Source organism: Balaenoptera physalus (genome assembly GCF_965194825.1).
Source record: "Balaenoptera physalus genome assembly, chromosome: 20".
Taxonomy (NCBI): Eukaryota; Metazoa; Chordata; class Mammalia; order Artiodactyla; family Balaenopteridae; genus Balaenoptera; species Balaenoptera physalus.
In genome coordinates, this window is record NC_138901.1 from 11,910,492 (window position 1) to 11,934,590 (window position 24,099).

Genomic DNA, 24,099 nt, shown 5'->3' on the forward strand with positions numbered 1-24,099 from the left:
CCCCTGAGGGTGCAGGCTCAGCTGCTGGGGCTCCAGGAAATTCACAAGGGGCCTGCACTGGGGAGCCCGTTCTGCCTGAATGGTAGAGACAGCTGCAGGTCGGCTCATCACGTCTTCAGTGGGAAGCTGCCCGCATTTTTACAACTGATTTTTGAACCTAGAAGTGGAGGTTCACATCCAGCCTGTTAAACGTAATCTTGTTGGTTTCAGTCCAATGTGACCTTCTGGAATCTGGCTTCCAGATTCTTGCCATATATCAGCAGTTCTTCCCAGCTGCAGCAATGGTGACCTGCCTTGCTGTGCCTTCATCCCATTGACTCAGACAGGCTAGCCTGGCAGAGCCTGTAGAGGGGGCTTTCCAGGGAAAACGGGGCCCTGGTGGCACCCTTCTGTGTGTGCTGCGGCCCAAAGCACCCAACTGTGGTCATGAGGCCCACATTTTTCTGTTCTCCATCTACAAGGGTAGGAGGCATGTGGAAGTCAGGACACAAGTCTGCCCCCATGAGTCTTGGGGCTGTCAGGGACCCAAGGCCAGCCAACCATGTCCTGACTTTACAGAAGAACCTGGGGCACAGGTACCTAGCCCTTGGGTGAGAACATAGGAGAGTTATTCACTGTCTCAGTCTGTTTGCCCATCTCTAAAATGGGCATGATCATCATTACATCTGCATCCCAGTCTGTCCGGAGGATTAAGTGGGTGTTAAGGACACCATCTGGCACCCCAATGCACATGTTGTCATCTAGGCCAAAGACGTAGACCAGTAGAGTTGCCCAAAGTCTGCCCTCTGAATCCAAGTCTGGGCCCCCAACCAGGACTTTGTCCATCCCCTGGGGCTGCCCCTTATGGGGGGGGGTGTGGGCGGCGAGGCAGCCAGGCTACCTGGTTGGTTGGTGGGGCTGTGTTCTCTCTTGGGAATATGGGCAGTTCTTTCTCCCAGCGGCCCCACTGGGGGTCCCTCATTCATTGTCTCTCTGAGAAGCACCCCCCTCAACCCCCACTTGTTAAAAGGCCGCTCCTCAGCCCCAGCTGTGTACCCCAGCAGAACAATGTATCTTGTCCAAGCCTGGAGGTCTCAGGCAGCACGTGGCCAGGTGGTTGCTAAGTGGGGACCTCCTCCAGGCCAGCGGGCAGGGCAGGGAGGGCCATAGTGTAAATTTTGAAGGTGGAGAAGGGTGGGGGGCAAGTGCTTCGAGGGGCCATGCGGCTGCCCAGAGTCCCTGGCGTGACCTTCCCAGCCAAGGGGACAAAGGCCGGCAGGACTGGCGGCGCCTTTAAGGACGTGGCGCGGCGGGGGTCAGTGACTGAAAGGGCCCGGGGCGCCCCGGGGGGAACCTTGCCTCGGGCGGAGGAGAGCGGACTCTCGGCCAGAGGCCCCAGGAGTGCCCTGCGTGGTCGCTTGCCCTCTTTTCCCCACTTCCTTGGGGTGGGGGCGGGGTGGCCGGGGTCCTCCCCTCTTCTCCCGGCGCCGGTTCGTCTTGGTGGGGGCGGGGAGCTCCGCGCTGGATGCGAGGGGTGGGGAGGGCCGGGGGCGCGTTGGCGCCCCTATCCCGGCCCGGGGCCCTCCGAGCAGGAGAGAACGAGGTGCTTCGCTCTCCTCTCTGCCCGGGGCGCGTGGAAAGGAGCGGAGATTCCGCCCGAAACCCGGCGGAGAGTCGGCGGGCCGCGGGGGATGGGGGCCAGGGCGAGGGTCGCGGTCCCTCCCCCAGTACGCCGGCCAAGAGCCTGAATTCGGGAGGAAGCATTGGCGCGGGGCTTCCGAGCGCACCAACTAACGCGGCCACTCGGCCTCTTGTCCCCCAGCCCCTACCCGAAGGCGCGGAGAGCCGGCGTGGGGGAGAGAGATTAGATTTCGCTCCGCTCTCATCAATTTTCTGTTTAATGTCACCGGGCCCCATTGTGGGAGAGGGAAGCACGTCACCCAGGCCATAAATTTGCGATTATGGCGCCTCCGGCCGCCTCCCCGTTCTAGGGACCGGGCGGACTCGGGCGAGCAGGTCGGACACCGGCTGCCCGGACCGGAGCCGGAGCCGCTTTGAAGCCGCCGAGCGGTAGGTGCTGTGCGCCGCTTCTCCTGACGCGGGTCAGGGGCGCCCGGCTCCGCCCGCCCTGCGGCGCGGTTCCAAAAGGCTTTTGTTTCTGGCTGGGATGTAGGGACGCTGATTTTTCCTCACCCGCCTCGGGAGGGTTTTTGCATCGAAAATTCCTCCTATTAAAAAATACAAATGCAAAAACCAAACAAAATCAATTCTGGTGGAAAGAAAAACCCATATTTGCGTCTGCGCTTCCACCCGCAAGAGCGGAAATCGGCCGGTCAGCCTTGGGGTGTGCTTATTGAAATGGACCTGGGCCCAGAGCCTGCCAGAGACCCAGTCCTGGTGGAATGTGCTCGAAAAGGCTCTGGCAGAAGTGGTCGGGTGGTGGGGGGGGGCAGGCAGCACAGAGCCCGGCTTGGTGCTGGCCCCAGGGTAGGCTCCTCTGGCCATCCTGGTTTGAATCATTGGAAGAGGGAGTTTTCTGGGGAGTCACCCTTTGGGACACTTTCCTGCCCCCCCCATTACCGCCTGTAGAGTGTATTGATGAATCATGAATTGGGGTGGAATATGTATTTGTACAGGTCAGAAGAAAACAGACCTATTGAGTGATTTTTAATTAAATGGTTTGACTGTCCTGTTAACAAAAGAGGCGGTGGCCGTGCTTAGGCCAGGCCTGATCAGTGGTGGTGTAGCTGAGCCCGCCAGACCAGTTACCTGCCTCTGAGGACTGGGAGGAAAGGGCTTTGCTGCAGGCCCTGGCTGCTCTGTGGGAATTTTGATGGGAGTAATTTATTTTTGGTCTATATATGCCGCAGGTAACCAGGCCAAGGACTCAACACCCACCTTCCCCAGAAATAAGAAACAGGAGGAAAAGGTGTGTTTGTCGCCTTCCCAGCCCTCATGCCTAGCCCTGGGTTCTTCCCAAAGGCAGCCTGGGGAGGGAGCCCCCAGACTTGGTCATCAGACACAGGAGAAAGTCCTAGGGCTACAGGACAGGATGGGGGTGTGACTCAGCCCAAGGGCAGGAGGTTTGTGGGGTGGGGGCCCAGATTGCTGGGCCCGGGTGTGAGTGGGGAGCTTGGCAGGCACAACTTTAGAGCAGGAAGAGAACTGGAGGGTGGGGTGTGTGGTCCCTGAGACAGGAACCGCCCAGGCCTCCGTTTTGTGTGTCAGAAGCAAGTCTGAATGGGCAGCCCCTTACCCTCTGGAGCCCTCTGCTGGGGCAGATTTCGGAGGGGGAGTCTGGTGGGGGCTGGGGCTTTTCCAAGTCTGGGAATTTGAAGAAATCCAGTGGGGAAGCTGGCTTTGAGGTTCCTGCCCATCGTGGGTGGGGTGGAAGGGGCAGGTGCCGCTCCTGCTGCCTGGGCTCTGAAATTGGTGCTCAGAGGAATTTGCTGGACACGTGTGGTGGGGTGGGAGCTGATGAGCTGTGGCCCAGCAGACTAGGGGTTGCCAGTCCCAGTCCCTGTCCTTTAGGTTCTACTCCTGGCCTGGTTGGCCCGCTCTGGCTCTGCCTGGGCCAGCTGGATTTTATCAGGGGAGACCCTGACACCCAGCCTGCGCCCCTCTCCCAGGGCCCTCCCGCCAGTGTGAGACCAAGCCTGGGAAGTCCGGCCCTGGAGGCCCTGTCCAGACATACTCTGACAGTGACACGTGTAAACACACCCAAACACAGCCGTGAATGAGCAGAGCAGCCCGGGCAGCAACTGCTTACTCGGCACTTCCTGCGGCTGGGCTCCGAGGACGGGTCTGGAGGGAGGCAGGTGTCTTTCCAGGGAGGGCGGCAGCCAGGCTCTGGTTGGGGGTGTGCCTGGAAGCACCAAGTAACCTGTAACCCACCCCTCATTAGGCCCTGCAGAGCTTTTGTCCCCAGGAGGGGCAGTTCCAGCCATTAAGCCATCTGCCCCTATGCCCGCAGACCGGGTCTGGGCTCCGGTCACTAGGCTCCTTCCTTACAAGCAGAAAGACAGAGGCCCAGTTTGGGTCAGCCTCCTGCGAGGAGACACCTCAGTGCATCACCCCCAATTTCAGCTTTAGAGGGTGAGTATAGGTCCCCAGAGAACCTGCTTCCCTCTCCCTCCCACTGCCTTCCGAGGCCACCCCCAGACTTCCTGTGGGGAAGGAGCAGGGCTGGCCTTTGGGGAGGGTAGCCTGGCACTACTGATTTCTTTTCAAGACTCCCTGACGAGTCCCCTGCCTTCCTCCGGCCTAGATGAGAAAGTGACTGGGAGGCTGGAAGGGCAGGACAGAGGGGAGTAGGGAGGGCAATGGGGAGGCTCCCCTTCCCCCCTCCCCTGGGGTCTCAGGAGTCCCTCACTCCCATTATCCCCTTTAACGCTATTAACAATCACCCTGTTACTAATAAAAAGTCAGGGAGGAGCCTGGCAATGGGATGCTCCTACCCATTTATGAAAATCACTTCAATTTAACCCAGATGGGCCTCCTGGTTGATAACCTCACACAACCAGCACCCTGAATTATACTTTCCGTGTGAACACACCGGCTTATATTTAGCAGCAGCCGCAAGTTACGACTCTGTGTTTAACAAGCACCTTTCCTGAGCGGAGGGGGCTGGGCAGCCTCCTGACCTGGTTGGACAAACCAGCAACAGAATTACACCCCCCCAGGAGGGCGGGGCCGGGGGAAAGCTGTTCATCTGCCTTCAAAGTCTGGCTCCCCTGCTGCTCTTGTTGCCTTTTAAAACTTCCAGCCACATCCCCAAGTCTGTCTTGGAGCCTGTCTGTGGCCTGCAGATACCAGCTGTGCCTCCCTGACATTCCGGGGGCTCCAACTGAGCAGGGCTCAGGCCTCAGCATGCAGGCCCCTTGCTCAGGCCTGAGCTGGGACCTCTAGGAAGGGATTCAGCCCAGAGCACAGGGCCTGGGAAATGTTGGAGGAAGGCCTCGTGGGCGGGCAGCGTGACTGGAGGACCCTCCTGCCTGGCCTGGCTCCTGACAACTCTTCATCCTCTGTCGGCTGCTTCCCCTTGACCCTTGGGCCTCAGAGTGGCCCCCTCCCCTGCCACCTAGCCCCCTGGGCCCCTGCAGGCCCTGCTAGATAATGAAGAGGCTGTGACTGCAGGCTTTGTTTTCGGTGGGGGCAGCCCCCTTCCCTTGGTAGGGGGTGTCTGGGAGATCTTTGCCTTCCTCTCCCCTCCAACATAGGCCTGCCCCAACAAAGCTTAAGCCCGCAGACAGAAGATGGGCCGAAAAGAAGGCCCCCCCACCGAGTCTAGGCACAAATTCCCCCTGCAGCACCTTGGGGAGGACCCTCGGGTATGGGGTGGGGGCTTCTCAACCCCACTCATAGCCAAAGCTGAGGGCACCTGGGCAGGCAGGGGTGCAGGCTGCTCTGATGAGTGCCTAGTGAGTGGGAGCCAGGGTGGGACGTGGGGGCTTCTGGGGCCTGGGCTGGGCTGGCGCCCTCAGACCTTCCCCCCACACCCCTGCCCCCTTCAGTCCATCAGCCAAAGGCCTTGGTGAAAAGAACCACCTCCCACATCTGGTGGCAGAAGACCTCCTTCAGGGGGTGGGGTGGGGCCCAGCCCTGCTTCCTGGGGCTGGAGTGGTGCTGAGGCTGAGCTCCTCCAGCCCAGGCACCTCTGGGAGTGTATTTGATTTTTTCTTCTACCCCACTTACTTGAGAGGAAGGATGCAAACCCCTAATCCCTGCACCAGATGCCATGTGGGGGTGGGGCAACGCTGCCCTCCAGCTGAGGGAGGGTGGGGGGGTACCATGAACCACACTGGGGCCCCAGTTCCCCGTGCTGCAGGCTGGGCAAGTGCAAACCGGTGATCCCGGAGCCCCTCCGGATGGGCCTGCCTGCGCCCTGGCCCAGCCTCTGGACCTGGCCCCCTGTGCCTCTGGTGGGAAAAATTAAGAGTCAATCTTTGTCAAGAAATTGTTTCTAATTTGCCCTTTGACTAATGGCCCAGGGAACAATGGAGAGACACCCGACACACAATTACCCAGCGCGCAGCTCTGCTGCTCTCTGGCCCAAGCAGGCATTTATTCGGAGCAGCGACTAATTCACAATTTTATGTAACTCACCCAACACCTCCACCCCCTTGTGTTAAAAAATGATTAATTTCATGATTTCAGACAGAGCGGGATGGTGGTCTTTCGGGAGCTGGAGCGAGGAGCCCTGGATTTGCTGCTGCTCTCAGGGGAACAGTGTGCGGGGGCAAGTTCGGGGTGGGGCCCTAGGCCTGGGGATAGGTTCTGGGGTGACAAGGGCGAGGGAAGGCAGATTCTCCAGAGCACTGATGCCAGTGTGTGCTGTGAACGTGTTGGTGTGTGATGTGCTGTACGATGCTGAAGTGTGTGCCCATGTGATCTGTTTGTGTATGTATGTGTGTGCATGTGTGTGCACACGTGTGTGTGTGTGTGAGAGTGGAGTGTGGATGGGTGATGTGCAAGGGTGCATGCCCAGGTGTCAGGGTACAGCTGGCTGCGTGGGGCCATAGGCCAAGCTCGGGTACCTGCCAGGCCTGTGCCCCTGCCAGAGAAAAAGAGAGCTGGGGGTTCAAGGACACCCCGGGTAGTGTGCCAGGGTGGGTGGGCCTCGCCTGACTGGGAGCCCATTCATTTGTGAAACTGTGGGCAACTGCAGAAACCTGGACACCCCAGCTCACCCCTGACCTCACATTTCTATCCCCTCTCCTTTCTCCTTCCCCACCCTCTCCCTGGTTCTCTCTCCCTCCCCAGTGGAAGGCTGGTCTCCAGATCCCTACACCATGTTCCTCTAAAATTAAAAACATTTGTTAGCTCTGGACAGCAGGGAGAGTAAAAAAGGAAACCGGGGAGGTTTTCTCTGACCTGATAGTGCGCCCAGCCAAACATGCCCCGGCCGGCCGGAGCCTCGGTAGGCCGCGTCTTCCGAGGGGGAACACGGGGAGCTTATTTTGGTACTGCGGGAGCTGCCGAGCGGCCAGGCGCCTGCGCTGGGCAGCTGCCAGCCCCTGCCGCATCCAGCAGGCCCGTCTGCAGCTATTTGCTGTAACAACTGTTTTGAAACAGTATTTAAAAAAAAAAAAAAAATCCCACTAGATTTGTTTTCAAGTGACACTGGGGAGAGAAGGGGGGAAGCCAGGTGAACAGGGGGCTGTGCTTCGCCCTCCCCACGCGGGCAGCCTCTCTCTCAGGATGCGACAGGAGGGGCAGGGGACAGCACTGGGGGTTCTGAAAGCGAGTTCTGACCCCTTGAATTAGGAATGTGGCAAAGGCAAGCTGGAAGGATCTGAGACAGCCTTCGCAGGGGAGGGAGGACCCGACCCCCTGCCGTCATCTGTCCTCCCATCTCGCTGGCACCCTGCATGTCTTGGGTTGTGTCTGGGGTGGGGCCCATCAGCCAGGCTCCAGGACCCTCAGACAATATTCTGCTCGCGGGGGATGGCGACAGGGTGAGGGCCCCGGAGGGGCCTCGCAGCGGATGCCCCTCCTCACACACTCGGAAGGAGAGTGGGAGTCTGGAGGCCCCGCCCCCACCTGGCAGTCACAGGCTGGAGCCCCTTCCTGACTCATGCGCGCCGGCGGGATAGCAGCGGCGCGCGCTCCGGGAACTCGGAATAACTCCAGGGACGCCGCGGGTTGCCAAGGTGTTTTCTCTTGGATGGAGGATTTTTCTCTTATATACTTTTTATCATTTTTAAAAATTTCAAATGGAGCTTTAAAACAAGTTAAAAAAAAGTTTCTGGGCCAGAAAACAAGCTCATCGGAGACAGTAATGAGGGATTCCGTTTCCAAACGAGAGTGGGAAACGTGCGGGGGCTAGGGGCGCCCTGCTGGGGGCCGGAACTCCGAGGGCTGAGGGAAGCTGGCGGGGCCCCTGGGCGTACGGACCCGGCAGCCTCGGCGCGCCAGGCCACCGGATCAGGGGCGGTGGGAGCCCAGCGAGCTCAGGGACGGCACAGCTAGCTGCTCCCAGGCCTAGCTCCGGCCCCGCCTGGTCCTGCGCTGGGTCCAGGAGCCGAGGCCGCCCCCGCCCACCCAGCCAGCCAGCCAGCCAGCCACTCACCCACCCCTCCGAGGGCGCGATTTCTCCGGAGCCGGGCCAGGCTCAGGCTGACTTTCCTTGGTGTGCGTGGGAAGCGGGCGGCCTCCGCACGCACCCGCTAGGGCAGGACCCGGAGGAGCCCGTCCCCTCAACACTCACTCCGGGGCCGATGCTTTGACTTTTTCCTCCGGAAGCCACGGCCCAAGCCCGGTGGTCCGCGCCATAACCGCATTCCCCTTGCCCTGAAGGCTGCGCCCAGCCCGCGCCGGCCCCCCCGGGCCCGCACCCGGGACCTAATTCAATCGCCCCCGGCCTAATGAATAGCCTTGCGCTAATCAGATCTCCGAACGCTTATGAATTTATGCCTGCCGCCTCTCCTCTCGCGGCCGACGCGCGCCACCCTGGATCGCTTCCGAAGGCACCAGTCTTGGGACTGGCCAGGAGCTCGGGCCATGGGGGGCGGGGGTCCTCATCGCCCGGTAGGGGTGTCGCTGGAGCCGGGACTCGGGGCCGCGCGCCCTGTCCTGAGTCCCCGGCCCGGGCCCGCGGAGCCCGGCGCTTACCTGCCAGCCCCGGGCTCTCCGGAGCTGCCCCGCCGGCCGCGCCGCCCGAAGCGGGCTCCCAATTCCGGAGCCCCGCCCGCGGCCCGAGCCCCCACCCAGGTCAGAGATGCCCGCGGGGGAAGGCCGGCCGGGGCCTTGCGCCCGCTTCCCCTTTCTCTCTGGATTCCTTTGATCCGCGGGCTCTCGGCAGCACCTCGGCTCCGGGGCTGCCCGGGTCGGCCCGCGGGGGTCCTGGAAACGGTCCCCAGCTTATCTCCTTTCATCAAGCGGCCTCGGGCCGCCTTGAAACCGCGGAGCCAGTAATTGCTTTTTTCAGGAGGCCCTGTGCGGACTAGACAACAGCCAATCAGCGCCTTGTTTACACTCGGTGATTGACAGCCTACTGGCGGAGTGCCAGCCAATCCCGGAGGTCCCGCGGGAGAGGGCGGGGGGGGCGGGGAAAGGAAGGTGACAACAGAAAGCCTCCGGCTTAACCCCTTCGTGTCCCTACCGGAATGAGCCGGCGGAGAATTTCTAACGCGTGTGCCTGTATTGGTTGGCATCTAGTATAAATACCTTTTTTTTTTGTCCCCCAGAGGGGCAGGCAGACCTTCACGTGGAGAAAGAGAAGTAAAAATAATGTATCCATCGCCACTAAGACATCGCCTTGACTCCAGAGAATAAATAGCATTTTGTTGGGAAACCAAATTCTAACAAATATTTGGAGAATATCTTTAAAAGTAGTTTGCATCTGATTACGATGAAGATATTCGTTCAGTGGCTCTTGTAATTGAGGCGAGAATTTAGCAGATATGCAGGAAAGCAACACTGAAAAATACCATGCATGGTTTCCACACCGTGGGTATCAAGGTGAACATATTTAAAAAATCTAGTTGCAGATGAAGGAGGGGAAATCTTTGTCATGGCCATAAATCCCCGATTTTCATTTTGATCGGTGCTCCGTTGCAAAATGTAGCCAAGAGAGATAAAAACTGAGGTTCCGCAGATAGGTGGCCAGAGATACAGGACCTTCTCCCCAGGGTCTGATCCCTGGGGCAGGGAGAGGAGAGGACCAGGCAGGCGACTCTAGAGCCTGTGGTACCCAGGCTGCTGTGGGCATGGGACATTTCCTCAGCTCGGTCAGAGCAGGCGGAGGCCTCGGAGTGGTGGAAGGGCCGGGCAACCCGGGGAGGCCTCCATGCTTGGGACTCGGGCCTACCTGTGCCGGGTTCAGCCACCTGCCAGACAGATCCCAGGTATTTTAAAAAGCATCTGCTTCAACGCGTGTTGCTGTTTCTTCTCCTGGCCTCTGTGCTCCAGACGCCAAACTTTATACCTGCTGGGTTAAATTAAAAAAAAAAAAAAGCGAACGCCTTCTGCTCGGCGTGGACACGCGCTCCCACTCGCCCCTGCTCCCTCTCCCGCCCTGCGCCAACACATTCCCATTCAGCAGCAACGATCTGCGCAAAGGAGCTGCGCAGTCGCCGGGCTTGAATTAGGCGCCATCGGGCTCAGTAGTAGCCCTGCTGCTCCCTGATTGGCAGCTCCCTGGCCCGGCGCCAGCCTATTGGGAGGCCTGTTTACGCCGAATGAGTGGCACGAGCTCCCGGCCGAGGAGGGCCGCGCGGCCAATCAGCGCGCAGGCTGCTCGGGGCTGAGTGGCACGAGCTTATTAGTATGCAGGGCCCGTGGCTTGCCGCGCCGGGCTGCAGGTTTGAGAGCCGCTCTGGATGGGCTCGCTAGAGTCGTTGTTGTGGAAGCGGTGCATTTACAGTGCAACAGTCAGCACATTGAAAATACCAATAGGAATACAAAACAAAGTCACATTTACTGGTTTAATTGTATTGCATTCAATTGTATCCAGGAAACAGCCTCCAGTAAGTAACTGAAATTGCTTTCATTTTTTTGTTTTTGTATTTTTATTATTATTTTATTTTTTATTTTGGCTTTGGGGATTTACAATTTTTTTAGTAAGAGAAATTCAGGGTTGCGATGTTAAGAAGTATATATCTTCCCTTTTAAAAAATCCGTTATAATGTCGAGCAGGCTTTTTTTTAAGATGGACTATATATAAGAGCGATTTTTTCTCCCTTTGAAAAATCTTATCGATCGCTTTAAAATTCCCCCCGTAATGCGTCCTTGCTTTGCTCTGAGCGCTTGTTGTCTCGATCGACACCCAGCATTAAAAATAAATGATCGCGACAGAACAGGGACCGCCAGGCTGCGTCTGGCGCAAGCCGCGCGGGCGGCTCCGGGTGGACAGTCGGCGAGGTCCCCGACGCAGCCAACGCGCTCCCGGCTCTGGCGGCACCACGAACGAACCCCAGTTGTTCGCCCCCCACACACCCTGCTTCCCCCCGAGCAGCCTCGGGTCAGCCCCGCCCGGTCGCTCCGCGGCGCCGGGAACCGGCTGGCTCGCGCTGGCCGAGGCGGCCCGAGCCGCCTACCAGAGGGGCTTGCCGGCCGCCGGCCGCGTGCGGGGCGAGGGACCGGGCGGGAAGGGGTAACCGCGAGGTTTTGGGGGGTTCGTTTCCCAGAGCCTAATTCATTTCAGGACATTTCAGAAAATTTTTTCCGGTGGGGGGTGAGGGTGGAGGAGGTGGCCAAGCGAGGCTAGCGCAGCGGGGCTTTCTCCCCGCGCGCATTCTGGGCGGTGTGCGGGGCTCAGGCCACCGCCCGCGAGGCGGGGTCTGCGGGCGGATGCGCCCTGGGGTGCGGGGGTCCGGCGCGGCCCCGGGCCTCGGTCGTCTCCCGGCGTGGGGGGGGTGGTGTCGGGCGCGACAGTTTCGCAGGGAGCGGGTTCTGTGGCGGCGCCCGAGCAGCCCGCGCCCCGCGCGCGCCGGGCCCCAGCCCAGCCTGCAGGTCCCACAACGCCAGCGTACTCGGAGACAGCGCCGGGGGATGCGGGCGGCCGAAACAAGGGCAGGGTTTTCCGTGTATGTTAAAACCGAAGCAAACCCGAAGGAGCCCCACATCCTGGAGCGCTTGAGCCACGCGCAGAGGGACGGGCGGCTCCGGGGACCGCGCCGCAGGGTCCTGGGGAGGAGCCCGGCTTTCCGAGGTTCGGCTCTTTCCAAAATACCCTTGTCAGCGATTTTCCAGCCGGCGTGAGGCCCCGTGCCCGCCACCATTTTCGCTCCGTTTTCTCTTTGGGTCCGGCCCGATCCGAGGCTGGAGCTGTCCTTTACTGCGGCCTCTCCTGGAGCTGGGGGGAGGGGGCTCGGAGCCCTAGGACTCGCGAATGGCGGCGCCTGGGCTCCGGGCTCGGGGCTCCGGGCCCAGGCCGGGGCGGCCGCGCGTCGCCGCCCCGCTCCCTGCCTGGCTCGTGTTCCGCAGGCCCCCAGGAGCCGCTCTCTGGCGGGCAGTGAGGCGCAGCGCGGCCTCTCCCCGGGAGCAAAGAACACAAAGAAAAGCTCCCTCCGACCTGGTAAGAATCTCTGCGACACAGACGAGCGACAATAACCCACCTCCTTCCGCGTAAGAAGTCTAGCGGGCTGGTGGGGAAGGATCAATCCAGCCCGCGATCTGCCCGCAGAAGGTGAAGATTAAAATTGCCGCTGGTAGCCAAGCCCGCGTCCCGAGAATCGAGAGCAACTCTCTCTTTCTCGACAATTTTGGAATTTTTTATGGGAAAAAAGAAACCCCACAACACAAAAGCATAGCATACACGGCTCCCCGGAGGCCGCCGGGAAGCCCCCCACCCCCCTCGCGCGCAGCCCCGGGCCCTCCGCGCCTTTGAAGCCGCAGGTTCCCGACCTCCCTCCCCTCCTTTCCCTTTGTCCCTCCCCGCGCCCCCCGACCCCTAGCCCGGCGCGGGCAGCCCCTCCCTCCCCTGACCCCGGCGCGGGCAGCCCCCTCGCCCGGCGCTCCCCCGGCCCAGGAGGCCGGGCGCTCGCTCTGCAGGCCGGAGCGGCGGCGAGCCGAGTTATTTGTTAGACCGGGGTAGACAGTTGACGATCCCCAGAGGGAGGAAGCCCCAAACCCCTCTGTATAAAGTTGAGAGACAAAGAGAACTCTTTGTGTAGGTCCCGTTTATTTACAATGCAAAAGCTCTCCGAATAAATATTAAAAAGCTTATCAGCTGAGCAAATATGTATTCACTTAATACATTATGTTTTCGGTTGTAGATTAAATCAAACACAAAATAGTCTGCAAATAAGACGTGTAGAACCTGTAGCATTAAATATAGCAATTTAAAATGGTATTCACAAAATGGAAAACATCTTAATCGCTTTATTGTCACGGTGGGACGGCTAAAAAAAATCAGAAGACTTTCTGCAAAGTTCACAGTTAAGAATATTAAGCCTACCCATCTCCCTGTTGTTGAGGTGATATCAAACATTAAAACAATGCAGATTTAGGAAATGAGGAGAAATGTGTCGAATGAAAGCGGTCCTCCACGCGGGCGCACAGCCATCCAGTTTATGTGTTGCTCCGCCGTTCCGCACTCAGCGTCTGAAATTACCCCCAATTTCGCTTCCGAGTGGACTCTCGGCGTTGGGTGGGGGTGGAAGAGAAGGGAGGTGGGGGGCATTAAGTGCCCATCTGGGAGGTGGAGGTGGACGACGGAGGCCGGGGGTCTGCTGGGACCTGGGCAGCGGTGAAGGGTGCGCTGGGCCCGGGCACTTGTCCGCCTCCCCAGGGCCCAGCCCGGCGTCGCAAACCCCACGTCCCCCGGCCGTGCAGAGACAGGCCTCGGCTCGGCGACCCGGGGCAGGCGCTGAAGGGAGAAATAACGTGGCCGATATGGGGCGTTAAGAGAAAACAATTTCTGACTCTCAAATCGCTCCCCTCCAAACCTCCAATCCTCAGAGGAAGATCCTGGGCGAATTTGACTGGGGGGCGGGGTGATTGTTCCACCCTCTCCAGGAAGCTCCCGGCTCCGGGACGGCCGACCGGGCACTGCGGCGTGGCGGCCCAGGTGACACCGCCGGCGGACGTAGACCCCTGGGGCTCCGGGGAGCTGGCCCGGGGTCCTGGCTCGGCAATGCGGAGTGGGGGCCTGGTCCCCTTAGGGATGTTGTTGGGGGGGCGCGGCGGGTTCAAAAGAATGTGCCGAAAGACGCATGAGGGGGATGGGGAGAGGGGAGAAAAGGAAGGTTATTAAAAAAAAAAAAAAAAAAACTCTTGAGTTACAATCAATAAAATTACTCGCTTAATTAGCATGGTCATTCGGTTAAGCAGAATGCAGTAAAAGCTGAACCTCAGAATGGGGGGAGAGGAAAAAAGCTAGCGTCGACCCCAGGCCTTTCCTCAGAGACACCTTTGGGCAGCGGGGGAGGGGAGAGGGTGTGCGTGTGAGTGTGTGTGTGTGTGTGTGTGCGTGATGGCTTCGCAGATTTGGGTTTTTATCACCCAGCGGAGCCAGCAGCCTTTCTCCGAGGCGCCCTCGCCGCAGGGATCCGCGAAGGGGAAGCGTCGAACTGTACGGCCGGGTTCCCTCAGGCTCCTCCGGGCGGAGCGTGGCCGGGACGGTGCGTGTGCGCGCGGGGATCGGGGCGGCCCGGGTGGCCAGCGCGCGCGCGTGCAGCGGGGAGACGCGCGGAGCTCTCCGGGCCCGGCCGCCGGGCCTGGCCGCGGCTCGGGCCGACGGGGTGGGGGGGTGGGGGGCGGGCGGGGCGGAGACCCCCGGGCGAGCCGAGCCCCAGAGTCACCAAGTCTTCTCTGCTTGCCTCCGCAGACTATGGACCCGCACGGCGGCCGCCGGCTTGGCACGCGGCCGCCCGCCGAGGAGCCCAGTCCTCCGGCGTGCTGACCGGCCCCGCCGCCGCCGCCGCCAGTGACCCCGGACGCCGCCTCCTCCGCGCCGCCCGCGCGCCGTCCGCGCGCCGAGCCGCCCCCGGGCCCCGGCCGCGCTGCTCCCGGGAGGCGGCGGCGGGCCGGGGCCGGGGCCGGGGCCCGGCATGGATGGCCGCGATTTCGCACCGCCGCCGCATTTACTGTCGGACCGCGGGAGCCTGGGCCACCGCAGCGCCGCCGCTGCCGCGCGCCTCGCCCCGGCCGGGCCCGCTGCGCAGCCCCCGGCGCACTTCCAGCCCGGAAAGTACTTCCCGTCGCCGCTGCCCATGGCTTCGCACACAGGTCAGTGCCGGCCGGGCGGGCGCGGGAGAGGAGGCCCTGCCGCGAGGTGGGCACGGTCGAGGGTCGAAAGGGATCCTGCCCCTCCTCTCCTTGGAGCATTTGCGGAGAAGCCTTCGGTTTCATTTCCCTGCTCCGGCACCGGTGGCGGCCCGCGCATCCTGCGGGCGCCCCGAGCCGGATCATCGCGGTTTAGAGCGGCCTTCCCCAGGGTCCCCCAGCGTCTCGGAGGGGCAGCCTCGGAGCCGGCTAAAAATAAAGCCTTTCCCCTCCTGCCACCCTCCCCCACCCCTTCCTGCTAAAGAACTAAATTCCGCGGAAACCTCATTTCTGCATTCTGCATTCTGCATTCACATCCTTAAAACATTCCGGGGCTGGGACAACGAGGCACATTCTGCGGGAACAAAACGGCCGTTGTGAAGGTGGGGGGGGGGGTGGTGCCGCGGCCTCTCGGATTAGGGCGGTGTGTGCGCGGGGTGAGCGTTAATAGGGACTGCTGGTGTAAGACGAGCAAATCCTGTTTCTATATAAAGCCTTGAAGTGTCAGGGCGAGAATGGGTTTGCAGGGGATGCATTTGCTTTAACAAGTGCCTCTGGTATCCTGCTAAAGCCGGACAAAGCGTGGCCAGATCGCGGCCCAGCCCCGCGGCCTGCGCCCTGGGGGAGCGCAGCGCCGGCGCCGGCTCGGCTGGGGGCGGCGCGGGGGCCGCCGACGGATTTCGGTGCAGGCGAGTTCGCAGCAAATTTGCTCCAGGAGGAGAGAGCTGGGGCCGCCCTGCACTCGGGTCTTCTCCAGTTCTCTCCCGGAGAGAGCTGTTCTTGGCAGAGCTGACCCAGGCCTCCAGAGCAGTCGCCGTCTCGGGTGGCTTTGATATTACTGTCGAGCCAGGTCAGAGGAGAAGCAGGGCCAGGCAGAGGGTGGCGAAGGGGCCGCTATCTCGCCTGAGACCCTGGAGGTCACTGGCCAGCGCCGGCTGAGTTTGCAGGAAGCTGGAGGGGCTGCGCGTGTGGGGACCCGCTGGTCACCCTGAAAGGTTGGCTTGCTTTTGTTTACAGTTTGTTCTAAACATCAGAAATGTTGTTTGCCGCTTTTTTTGTTGTTGTTAATTTGGCAGTAACACTTATTGCTAGCTTGATGAACTGTGAATACTAATAAAATTATATCTGCTTTAATGGGATTACAATTAGTGTGTGGATTAAAACGGATGGCAGAGTCAGGCTAGAAGGGAAAATGTCAGAAGGGAGGGCAGTCAGAAAGAAAAACATAAATTACCTAAAAAGAAAAAAAATACGAGAAATTGCTTGATTACTAATGGGCGTTTAGCATTTACAACATGAGATACGAAAAGTTCGAGCACGCTGAGAGTGGAGGGGCTGGACTCAGCACTCTCCTGGAATCAGCCCTTCGCCCGCGTTTCCTGTTCCAGTGCGAGCCTTCTGCAAGGCTGCTTTTTTCTCTTCCTTGCTCTTCCTTCTTCCTCTCCCTTGCTTTTTTCCTCTTATAGATTTATAACTCAAAAGAGCAAAAGTACTTGCCTGGGCAATTGGTGATTTTAAATATCTGTTCTTGCTGTTCCTGTGGTTGTCTCTCCTGCCCCTGCATTGGAGATGCTGCCCGCCCAGCTCAGCCCACACTGGGGGGTTGAGGTTGGGGGCTTGTGGTGGCAGCAGGGACAGTGCTACAGTTTCCCTAGCCCCTTCTGGCTGCGCGCACACACACACACCCCCCGCATATACCATACTCTCTAGCCTGGAGGGTGCAGAAACAAGGGTCCAGAAGGACCCCTGACACCAAGGCTCTCCCAGTAGTGCACAGACAGGCTGGGGCTGTGCCCCCCTTTGGGGGGGCAGGGCCAGACCAGATTCCCCATCAGTTCAGGTCACTGCTGTCTCCCTCGTCCCCATTCAACAGCCCACGGCTCTCGCCAGGTCCTGGTCAGCCGCCATTTCCCCTTTCTGTTCTTATATCCAGATGCCGGCACCACCAAGTCAGGTGGGAACGTGGTCTGGGTGGCCCAAACCATTGTCTTGTTCATTCCAAGTTTGACCACGTGGTTCTTGGATCGTAGGCCATGGAGGGTTTGGAGAAATTGAGTGGGTTCTGGCTTGGTCTGTGTCCTTGACCCAGACCCTACCCACCTCCCCCATTTGCAGGGTGCTCTAGAGGGCGCTGGAGGTCCCCAGGGCACCCTGGCGGGGGGAGCTGGAGGGCCACGTGTCCCCTGCTCCTGGAGGCTGTTTCCACCTCCCCGGGGACCAGAGAGACCTATTGTGCTTGGAGATGTTCAACCCATTTGTGACGGGAAGGCTGGCCTACAGGGCGTCCAGCTAGAAACATCTGCCGCTGAAAGCCTTTTGAAATTGCTGAAAGCCAGTATCTTGTATTGGTTTTAAAATATAGCTACATCAATTTTTTTTAAAAGGAATTATACCCCAGACTGCTTTGCTTTGGTCTGTATCTGTATATGATCTAGTTTAAAAAGAAAAAGGTATAATTAAGTTAAATTTTTTTTTGCATCTCTTGTATGGATTTCAAAATGGCCAGTTTGACGGACTTTCTTCCCATTTTCACGGATGGCCTCAGGTCCACAGGCCACGGCTGCAGCAGCCCATCCCGCCCCTCCCTGCACTGACTACCCTGCTGAAAGGAAAATTGCTCCGAGCTTCTTCCTATTTGTCCGGCTCTAACATGGGAGTAGGATCCAGCCACCGGAGATCGAGTCCCTGGCTTCTGAGGATTGCTCGTCCCTGGCACAGACACACAGCCTGGCCAAGGGTCTCCCTCCCTGCCCTCCACCAGTGCTGCCCTTTCTCATCCCCACCCAGTGCTTTCAAAATGTCAGCTTGAGGGACCCCGATGGGATATTGGGCTCCAGGGCTTCTTCCATTGTTTTTCTAAAACTGAAAGTGCCGATAGCTTTATCATCGGGCTGAAGGGTTTTATGGTAAAGTGCTGTTCCAGTAACCTTGTCACCAAAAGGTGCAATTAGAATGTTTGGAATCGTTATTTTTAGTGCAGTGTTAGATTTTGTCTCTAATACAGATGGTCCGGAGGCAAAGCTGTGAAATCTAGGGGAAAAAAAAGGAAAATCAACAGCGCACCAACCCAAGATTTTTCATCAGCGCTACTGCCTGGAGCGATTGGGGATCGCGCCTCTCCTCCGAGCGCGTTTAGTAGGAGGCAGCCCGGCCTGGGAGAAGCCCAGTCCCCGCCCCCTCTTCTAGCCGGTCAGCTCCTGCCCTCCATCCTTCTCTGTACGTCCCCCTCAGGGCTGAACTTTCGAGAATCACCGGGTCTCCACCCGAGGAAGGCAGAGGAGCCGATCAAGTCTTGGTTTCAGCAATGTGACAGCGGGTGGGTTCTCCTCTCCACCCCTTCTCCCGGCTTCTTTGGGGTGTAAATGGCCGGGCCTGGAAGCCAGGTGCCCTGGGCCTGCGGTTGTTGGGAGTAAACAGGGCGGCACGTTCCTTCTGGTGGGAGAACCACAAACTTCTCTCCTGCTAACAGTGCTTCTGATTGCCAATCTCAAAAAAGAAAAGAAAAGAAAAGAAAAATGCAGTAGAGGAAAAAAAGATAATTTCTGGGTGTGAAAAGACCCCATCAAAGGGTCCCCCTCCCTCCTCATGTGATATTTTTTTGTAAAGGAAAAAAAATACATTTTTGTAAATACCTCATTAACTCAATGACATGGTGGAGTGTTTCTGCAACAGTTACCAACATTAAGTAGGTGTGAAAAGAGTTACTTTCCGAAGACTCTACCCATCCTGCTCTGTAAGTGACAGAAGCAGACATCAAAGCCAAGGCTGCCCTGCGGAGCCAGGAATCCAGTGGCCTCGTGGATCGGCCAGGCTGTGGCCGCCTCGCCCACCCCAGCGAAGCCATTTTTGGAATGTGGGTTTTTTCTCAGTGGGGCTTGTACTGCCCCCATGTCTGATTTTTCCTACAAGGATATTCCTATAGGAATATCCAGGTCACGTGAGCACTAAGGCAAATTAGCCAGCGAGGCAGGGAGCGGCCTTGTGCCATCCCTCATCACCCCCAAACGCTCCCGTGTATTCTTAGAAATCTCCCTCGTCTGCTGTGAGACTGGGTTCAACAGCCCGCACAGACAGGACAAAACGCACAGGAGGCTGTTAGAATAACATGGAGGGAGCTAAAAATACCCCTCAGAAACACACATAAAAAAGCCAAATCCAACAACAGAACGAGCTAAAAATATTCCAGGCTTTGGCAAAGAGCACAGAGTTAAATAAATTATACAAGAGCCATTCATGGGAGCAAGTTGACTTTCTCTCTTACGGGAACTTGGTTCAAGCTAATAAAAATAATAATTTACTGGCCACTGAGCTTTGCTTGAGTTTAGATTTAATTGGTGGGGCTTCTGGCATTTGTCACTTCTTGGCGATTAGTGGGCTTGCCCTGGCCTGGGGTAGGGTGGGGATGGGGTGCTGAGTCTGGGTCCCTGGAAGCAGGGCAGTGTCTCTCCCCGCCAACCCGAGGAGCAGGGCCTGGGTACAAGGGCAGGATGCCCAGGAGGCCAGAGAAGGAGGGAGGCTGCAGGGGAGTGGTCAGGGAAGGCAGAAAAGGGACAGGCAAGGCGCCGCTATTTTAATTTGATAAATGATCGTATACCTTTAAGAGTGTGTTTTAACAATCAAGATACACTCCAGCAAGTTGATAGGATGTTCGCTGTCAACTTACATATGTCATCAGCGGGGGCTGTGAGCATAAATAATGTGCGAGAGTGTGCGGGATGCGCTGCAGCCTCTCCAGGAGCCCAGCAGGTATCACCCCTGTCTCTCCTGCTGTCTGGGGGCAGCTGCCAGAGGAGGACGGGAGTCGGGGACTTAAGGCAGGGTTTTTTCCCTCTGGGGAATTCCCAGGTCTTCCCACCAAAATAAGAGCTCCAGACGGCTTGCTCAGAGAGACCACTGTGGGTGTGATCTGAGGCTGGAATCCAGCATTGGCTGGTATCTTTTCAGGGAGCAGATGTCTTAAGTTCAGCCATTTCCCAGGAATGTCAAACTTCCACCTTGGGATTAGGGTCAGGGTAACCTCCTTTGCTCTGTCCTCTTGCTTGCTCTTGATGAGACGCCCCCGGAAATCCCAGCAGGCCCTCCCAACTCCCAGAGGACTACACTTCCCAGAATGCTCCTGGTCTAGCTCCAGGGTCTGAGCCTGGGACCGGCCCTGAGCTGGGAATTCCCAAGCTCAGATAGAGTTCAGCCAGTGCCACTGGGAATGAGTGCTTTCTGGGCGGAAGGGGGCCTTGGTTGCCACCTCCAGTAACCCCTTGCCCTTTCTCCTGAAAGAGGCCTCTGGGCCCTGCCTGGCTTCCTCCCTACCATAAATATCTGCATATAGGCCCCAAAAGATGGGAGCTGCCCCTCTGCCCCAGGGACACCCTGTGCAGAGGGCAGCTGCCTTGATTGGCGTGGCCAGAGTCCCAGGGGAATTCCCACCAGATGCCCTGATCTCAGCCCATTGCACGTGGCCTTCTCAGAGGGGCCCTGGTCACACTGGCAAAGGGTCAGCTTGGAAGGGATGTGGGGACTCCACCTGGGTGGCATCAGGGCTGATCTCTGCCTAGAGAGTCCCATGAGAAAACCCTGCACAGACTTTGGGGCAGCGCCCCACTCCCCAGCCTCCCACTGACAGGTGGCAGTAAGCCCTATCAATGCCGTATTGACTAGCATCCACCCTGGATGACTTCTGATGAATAGAAACCATCCCGCCAGGACGGGGGTGCTGCCTTAGCCCCTCTGGAAGGAAGGCCTAGCCCATCATCACCCATCCAGAGAAAGTTCTCACTCCTGCCACTGCCGACAGCCTCCTGGAGAGGTGGGCACCCCTTGGGAAAGACCCTCGTCAGAGGTCTTTGCTGGGACTTGCGCCACAGCTCTCGAGCTGAGGCCGACCTCAGGGCTTTGGGGTGCAGCATGTGCCCTGTCTGTTTGGCAGTAGGTGACTTGCACTGCAGGGCTTCCTCCTGCCTTGCCCGCCAGGGGACGGCTCCCCGGGGTTCCCCTGTCCCCATTAACCTCTGGGGCCTCCTTTCTCCCACCAAAGACTCCAGATTAAAAGCAAACAACAAGCAGCATGCACTGTCTAGAACATATCCCCAAAGCCCCGGGCCACGCCAAGGAAGGTTCGGGTTTTGCAGCCCGCACTCCAAGGCTGCTGCTCCGTCTCGGCTTTGACGCCCTGCCCGATGACGTTTTTATGGGATAATATACCATTTAGATCATGCAGGCCTATTTGTCAGTGGGCCGCCCCTGTTTGTTGTAATATATAATATTACTGCCTCCTGTGGCCCTGCCAGCAGCTGCCACTGGAGGACGGGGACCGGTCGGTGGGAACTGGGTGTGGGCTTAGAGGAGGTAGGGGGGCGCCGGGTGGGGGTTGCCCCCTCCCCGCTTATGGGATTGGTGTGGGTTTGCAGCAGGCTGCGGGCCTGGCGGAGAGGCATCCAGTGCCCAAGCTGGGAGCCAGCCGGGCTGGCATCTGAGGGCTGCTGCAGCTGTCCAGACGATTAGGTTCCAGATTGGATCAGCCAGGAAGCTTTTTTTTTTTTTCTTTCTGACCTAGGGTGGGGGAGGGGGAGGAGGGAATGAACAGGTGGGTTGGGTTCCCTGCCCCCTCTCCCCTCCCCCAGGGCCCCCAACAAAGAGTCCAGTGTCTTTAGATCCAAAGACTTTTGAGGCTGGGGAAGGGGGGACCCACTGTGTGCCTGGAACCGGAAGGAAAATTAAAGCAGCCCTGCTTCATCCAAGTATAGGAACTTGGTTTCCTCTAGAAATTACCAGAAATGCAGGGGAGGGGCAGAGGATAGGTGTGCTGCTGAGAGAGACCTCTGAGCAGTAGGCTGGGGTCCCCAAGGGTGGCCTGGGGCGGTGTCTTCTTGGGGAACCTCGCCAAGTAAGAGAGACTCATCAGCCACATTTAATAACTAAACCACCCTCTGCCATCTTCTTGGGAAAAGGCAGTCTTGGCTGGATCCCTTTGCTCCTCCTTCAGGGAAGCCAGAGCCTTTCTTCCCTGGGACTTCCTTCTGAAGGCAACTCTGGGGAGGGCACCATGGTCCCATCATCACAGAGCCAGACCAGGCAGGGCCCCCCACCATCAAGGCAGGCATGCTGGGAGCACAGCTGGATGGGGGTGAAAAGAAGGCAGTTTGGGGACAACCAAGGGGCGGAACCCAGGGTGGGGACGCGGTGGGGGTGTGGGGAAGGGGCTGCACTGCCAGGCCGCTGTCCACCAGCATCTCACGAGCATCTCACAGCACCCGGTGGCAGGCTCCGTCTCCGCACAGGCATTGCTGCCTGGCTCAGCCCGTGTCCCCTTTGGGGGCAGAGGCACAGACCTACCCTGCAGACCCCAATGTCCCCACAGGCCATCCAGTGCATTAACTGGCCGAGCTCACATGAGCCCACAGTGAATGGACACACGTCACACCTGCTCACGTGTGCTCACACCCCCAGGCATGTCCTTACACCCACACCTGCTCACACTCATGCAGACACTTGCTCACAGACACTCACAACTGGCCTTCAAGGAGTCACATCCCAGTTGGCCCCTGGGAGAGCCAGCCCGCCCCGCGATCGGAATGTGCGTTCTGATCTGTCTCCACTTCCCACCACCTGCTCCATCCTTCAGCTCCTGGCCACCTGCCGGGGATGGAGCCTGAAGGTCCCCAGTGACCCTCGGTGGGAGACTCAGGGCCTGATGTGCAGGGCTTGGTGCTGGTGAGCTGCCCGCCCCTGCTTCAGCCCCCTTCTTCACTGTGTCACTGTGGAACCCATCCTCTGGCTTCTGCTGAACTGGAGCTGGTCCTTTCCCAGCACCCGCCCCAGGCTTCTGCTTCAGATGCAGCTATCCCCACGTCCAATTCCTCCAGGAGGTGCCGGTCAGCTTCCCTGCCCTGCCTCTACCTGCAGGTCAGCCCCAAGCCTGTCTGAGCCTTCAGCCCTGCTTCTCCTTCCCTCAGGGCCTCCCTTACCCAAGCCCCCTACACCGTAGGTCAGCTCCCACCTACCACCCTTGTCATACCACTGTCCCCGAAGGTGTTCCCAACATTCAGCACATGTGCCAAGCCACCCACAGGCTCTGGCCACCTGTACTCCCCTCTTTGCTGCCCCAGGTACCTTGTCTGCTCCCCTTCCCCTGTCCCTCCTGGAGTCTCCCCACCTGGGCAGCCCCTACAGCCACCAGTGCCCAGGCTCCAACCCGCATGGTCCGTGACTTCCGGCCCTGACCGCCCTTGGCAGTCTGTCCCCCCAGGCCTTGCAGCACCCCCGTCCTTCTCCACCCGGGGCCACCTTCCCCGTGGGAACACAGCGTCCTGAGTCTGGGTGTCTGTGCCCTCCATCCCTTTGTTCCCCCGGAGCTGGGCCTGGCCGTTGCTGGCCTCCCTCCCCTGCAGGATGGCTGGGGCCCAGACGGAGTGTGCGTGCCTGTCCCCACTTGGGTAAAGCACGCACGTGCCTGTGGACATGAAAAAAGCCCTGTTCATTTTTTTTCTCTTGCAATTTTGACCCCACACTGGAAAATCGAGATGATAACCCTCTGGGAGAACCTCGTGAGGAAGAGAAGGGCAGGAGACACCGGAGCCTGAATTGGCCCTGGTCTCTTCACTAAAAACCAAGGTGCCCGCCCGACACCCGACCACACATACATGGGGACATTCACGTGGGCAGTGTCTCCAGCCTGTGTGGCCACCTCCCAGGGGCCAGGTCAGCATCTCCTTACCTTCCAGAAGCATCTTCTGTCGTCCGCAGAGGCTCCCAGACTGTGTGCACTCCATTTAAAAGAGGTGTCAGAGCTAAAAAGATTGGCAGAGAGGACAGTCCCCTCCTTCTTAGTGTCACACCCAGTGACGGGGTGAGGGGGTGGCAGCGAGAGGTCCACTGGGCAGTGCAGCCCAGCGTCATCCTTGCGGCATGCGGGCTGGCCTCTGGGCGCACATGTGAGGTTGTGCAGTGGAGAGGGGGACCAGTGGAGATAGAACAAGGCTCAGGATGGGACTGTCCCTGCGGAGACACCGCTGCCCCCTCCCCCTGCAGTAAAGGAGGGACCTGGTGGAGCAGGAGCTGGGCACCGGGTGGGACCACTTTCTGTCTGTCCCTTGACTGGCCCCTGCAGGTGACTCCCTCACCGTCAACATGTGTGGTGGGGCACCTACGATAGATTGGAGGGCAGAAGCCAGCGGCTTCACCTGAGCCTTAGGGCCTGGTGGGCGAGGGGGGACAGACGCTGGGGGAGAGCTGCCCGCTCCCCTCCCCTCCCTCCTGTGGTGGCTGTGTGGGTGGCTGCATAGGCAGGGGCTGGGGGGGGCGGCAACCAACAAAAGGGAAATGAGGGCACAGGAGAGATGAGGGAGCAGGGCTGTGGCCCCTCGCCGTCTGCTGCATCTCCATCCCGGGCAGGCAGGCATGGCAGCGAGGGGCTGC

At 59.1% G+C, this 24,099-nt stretch overlaps 1 protein-coding gene and 1 long non-coding RNA gene across 6 annotated transcripts in view; one reads left to right on the plus strand and one right to left on the minus strand.

The window, feature by feature from the left end:
- Positions 1-1,859: 1,859 nt before the first annotated feature.
- On the minus strand, positions 1,860-11,802 carry LOC309650209. Of its 2 annotated transcripts, XR_014257451.1 has the most exons (4): positions 8,189-11,802; positions 6,853-7,039; positions 5,674-5,897; positions 1,860-2,207 (listed from the first exon to the last, which is right to left on the minus strand). It is a non-coding gene; the product is annotated as an uncharacterized lncRNA (long non-coding RNA). The 2 variants fall into 2 exon arrangements; XR_014257450.1 differs by lacking the exon at positions 5,674-5,897.
- Positions 11,803-14,138: 2,336 nt separating this feature from the next.
- BAHCC1 (BAH domain and coiled-coil containing 1) overlaps positions 14,139-24,099 on the plus strand; it is a 57,102-nt gene continuing 47,141 nt past the window's right edge. For 2 of the 4 annotated variants that reach the window (XM_082441282.1, XM_082441285.1), the window contains exon 1: positions 14,140-14,652. In XM_082441282.1, coding sequence (XP_082297408.1) covers positions 14,475-14,652 — 178 coding nt within the window. In that variant the 5' untranslated portion in view covers positions 14,140-14,474. Of the gene's footprint in view, positions 14,653-24,099 lie in introns of all 4 variants that reach the window. The other 2 variants (XM_082441284.1, XM_082441283.1) reach the window with 2 other exon arrangements.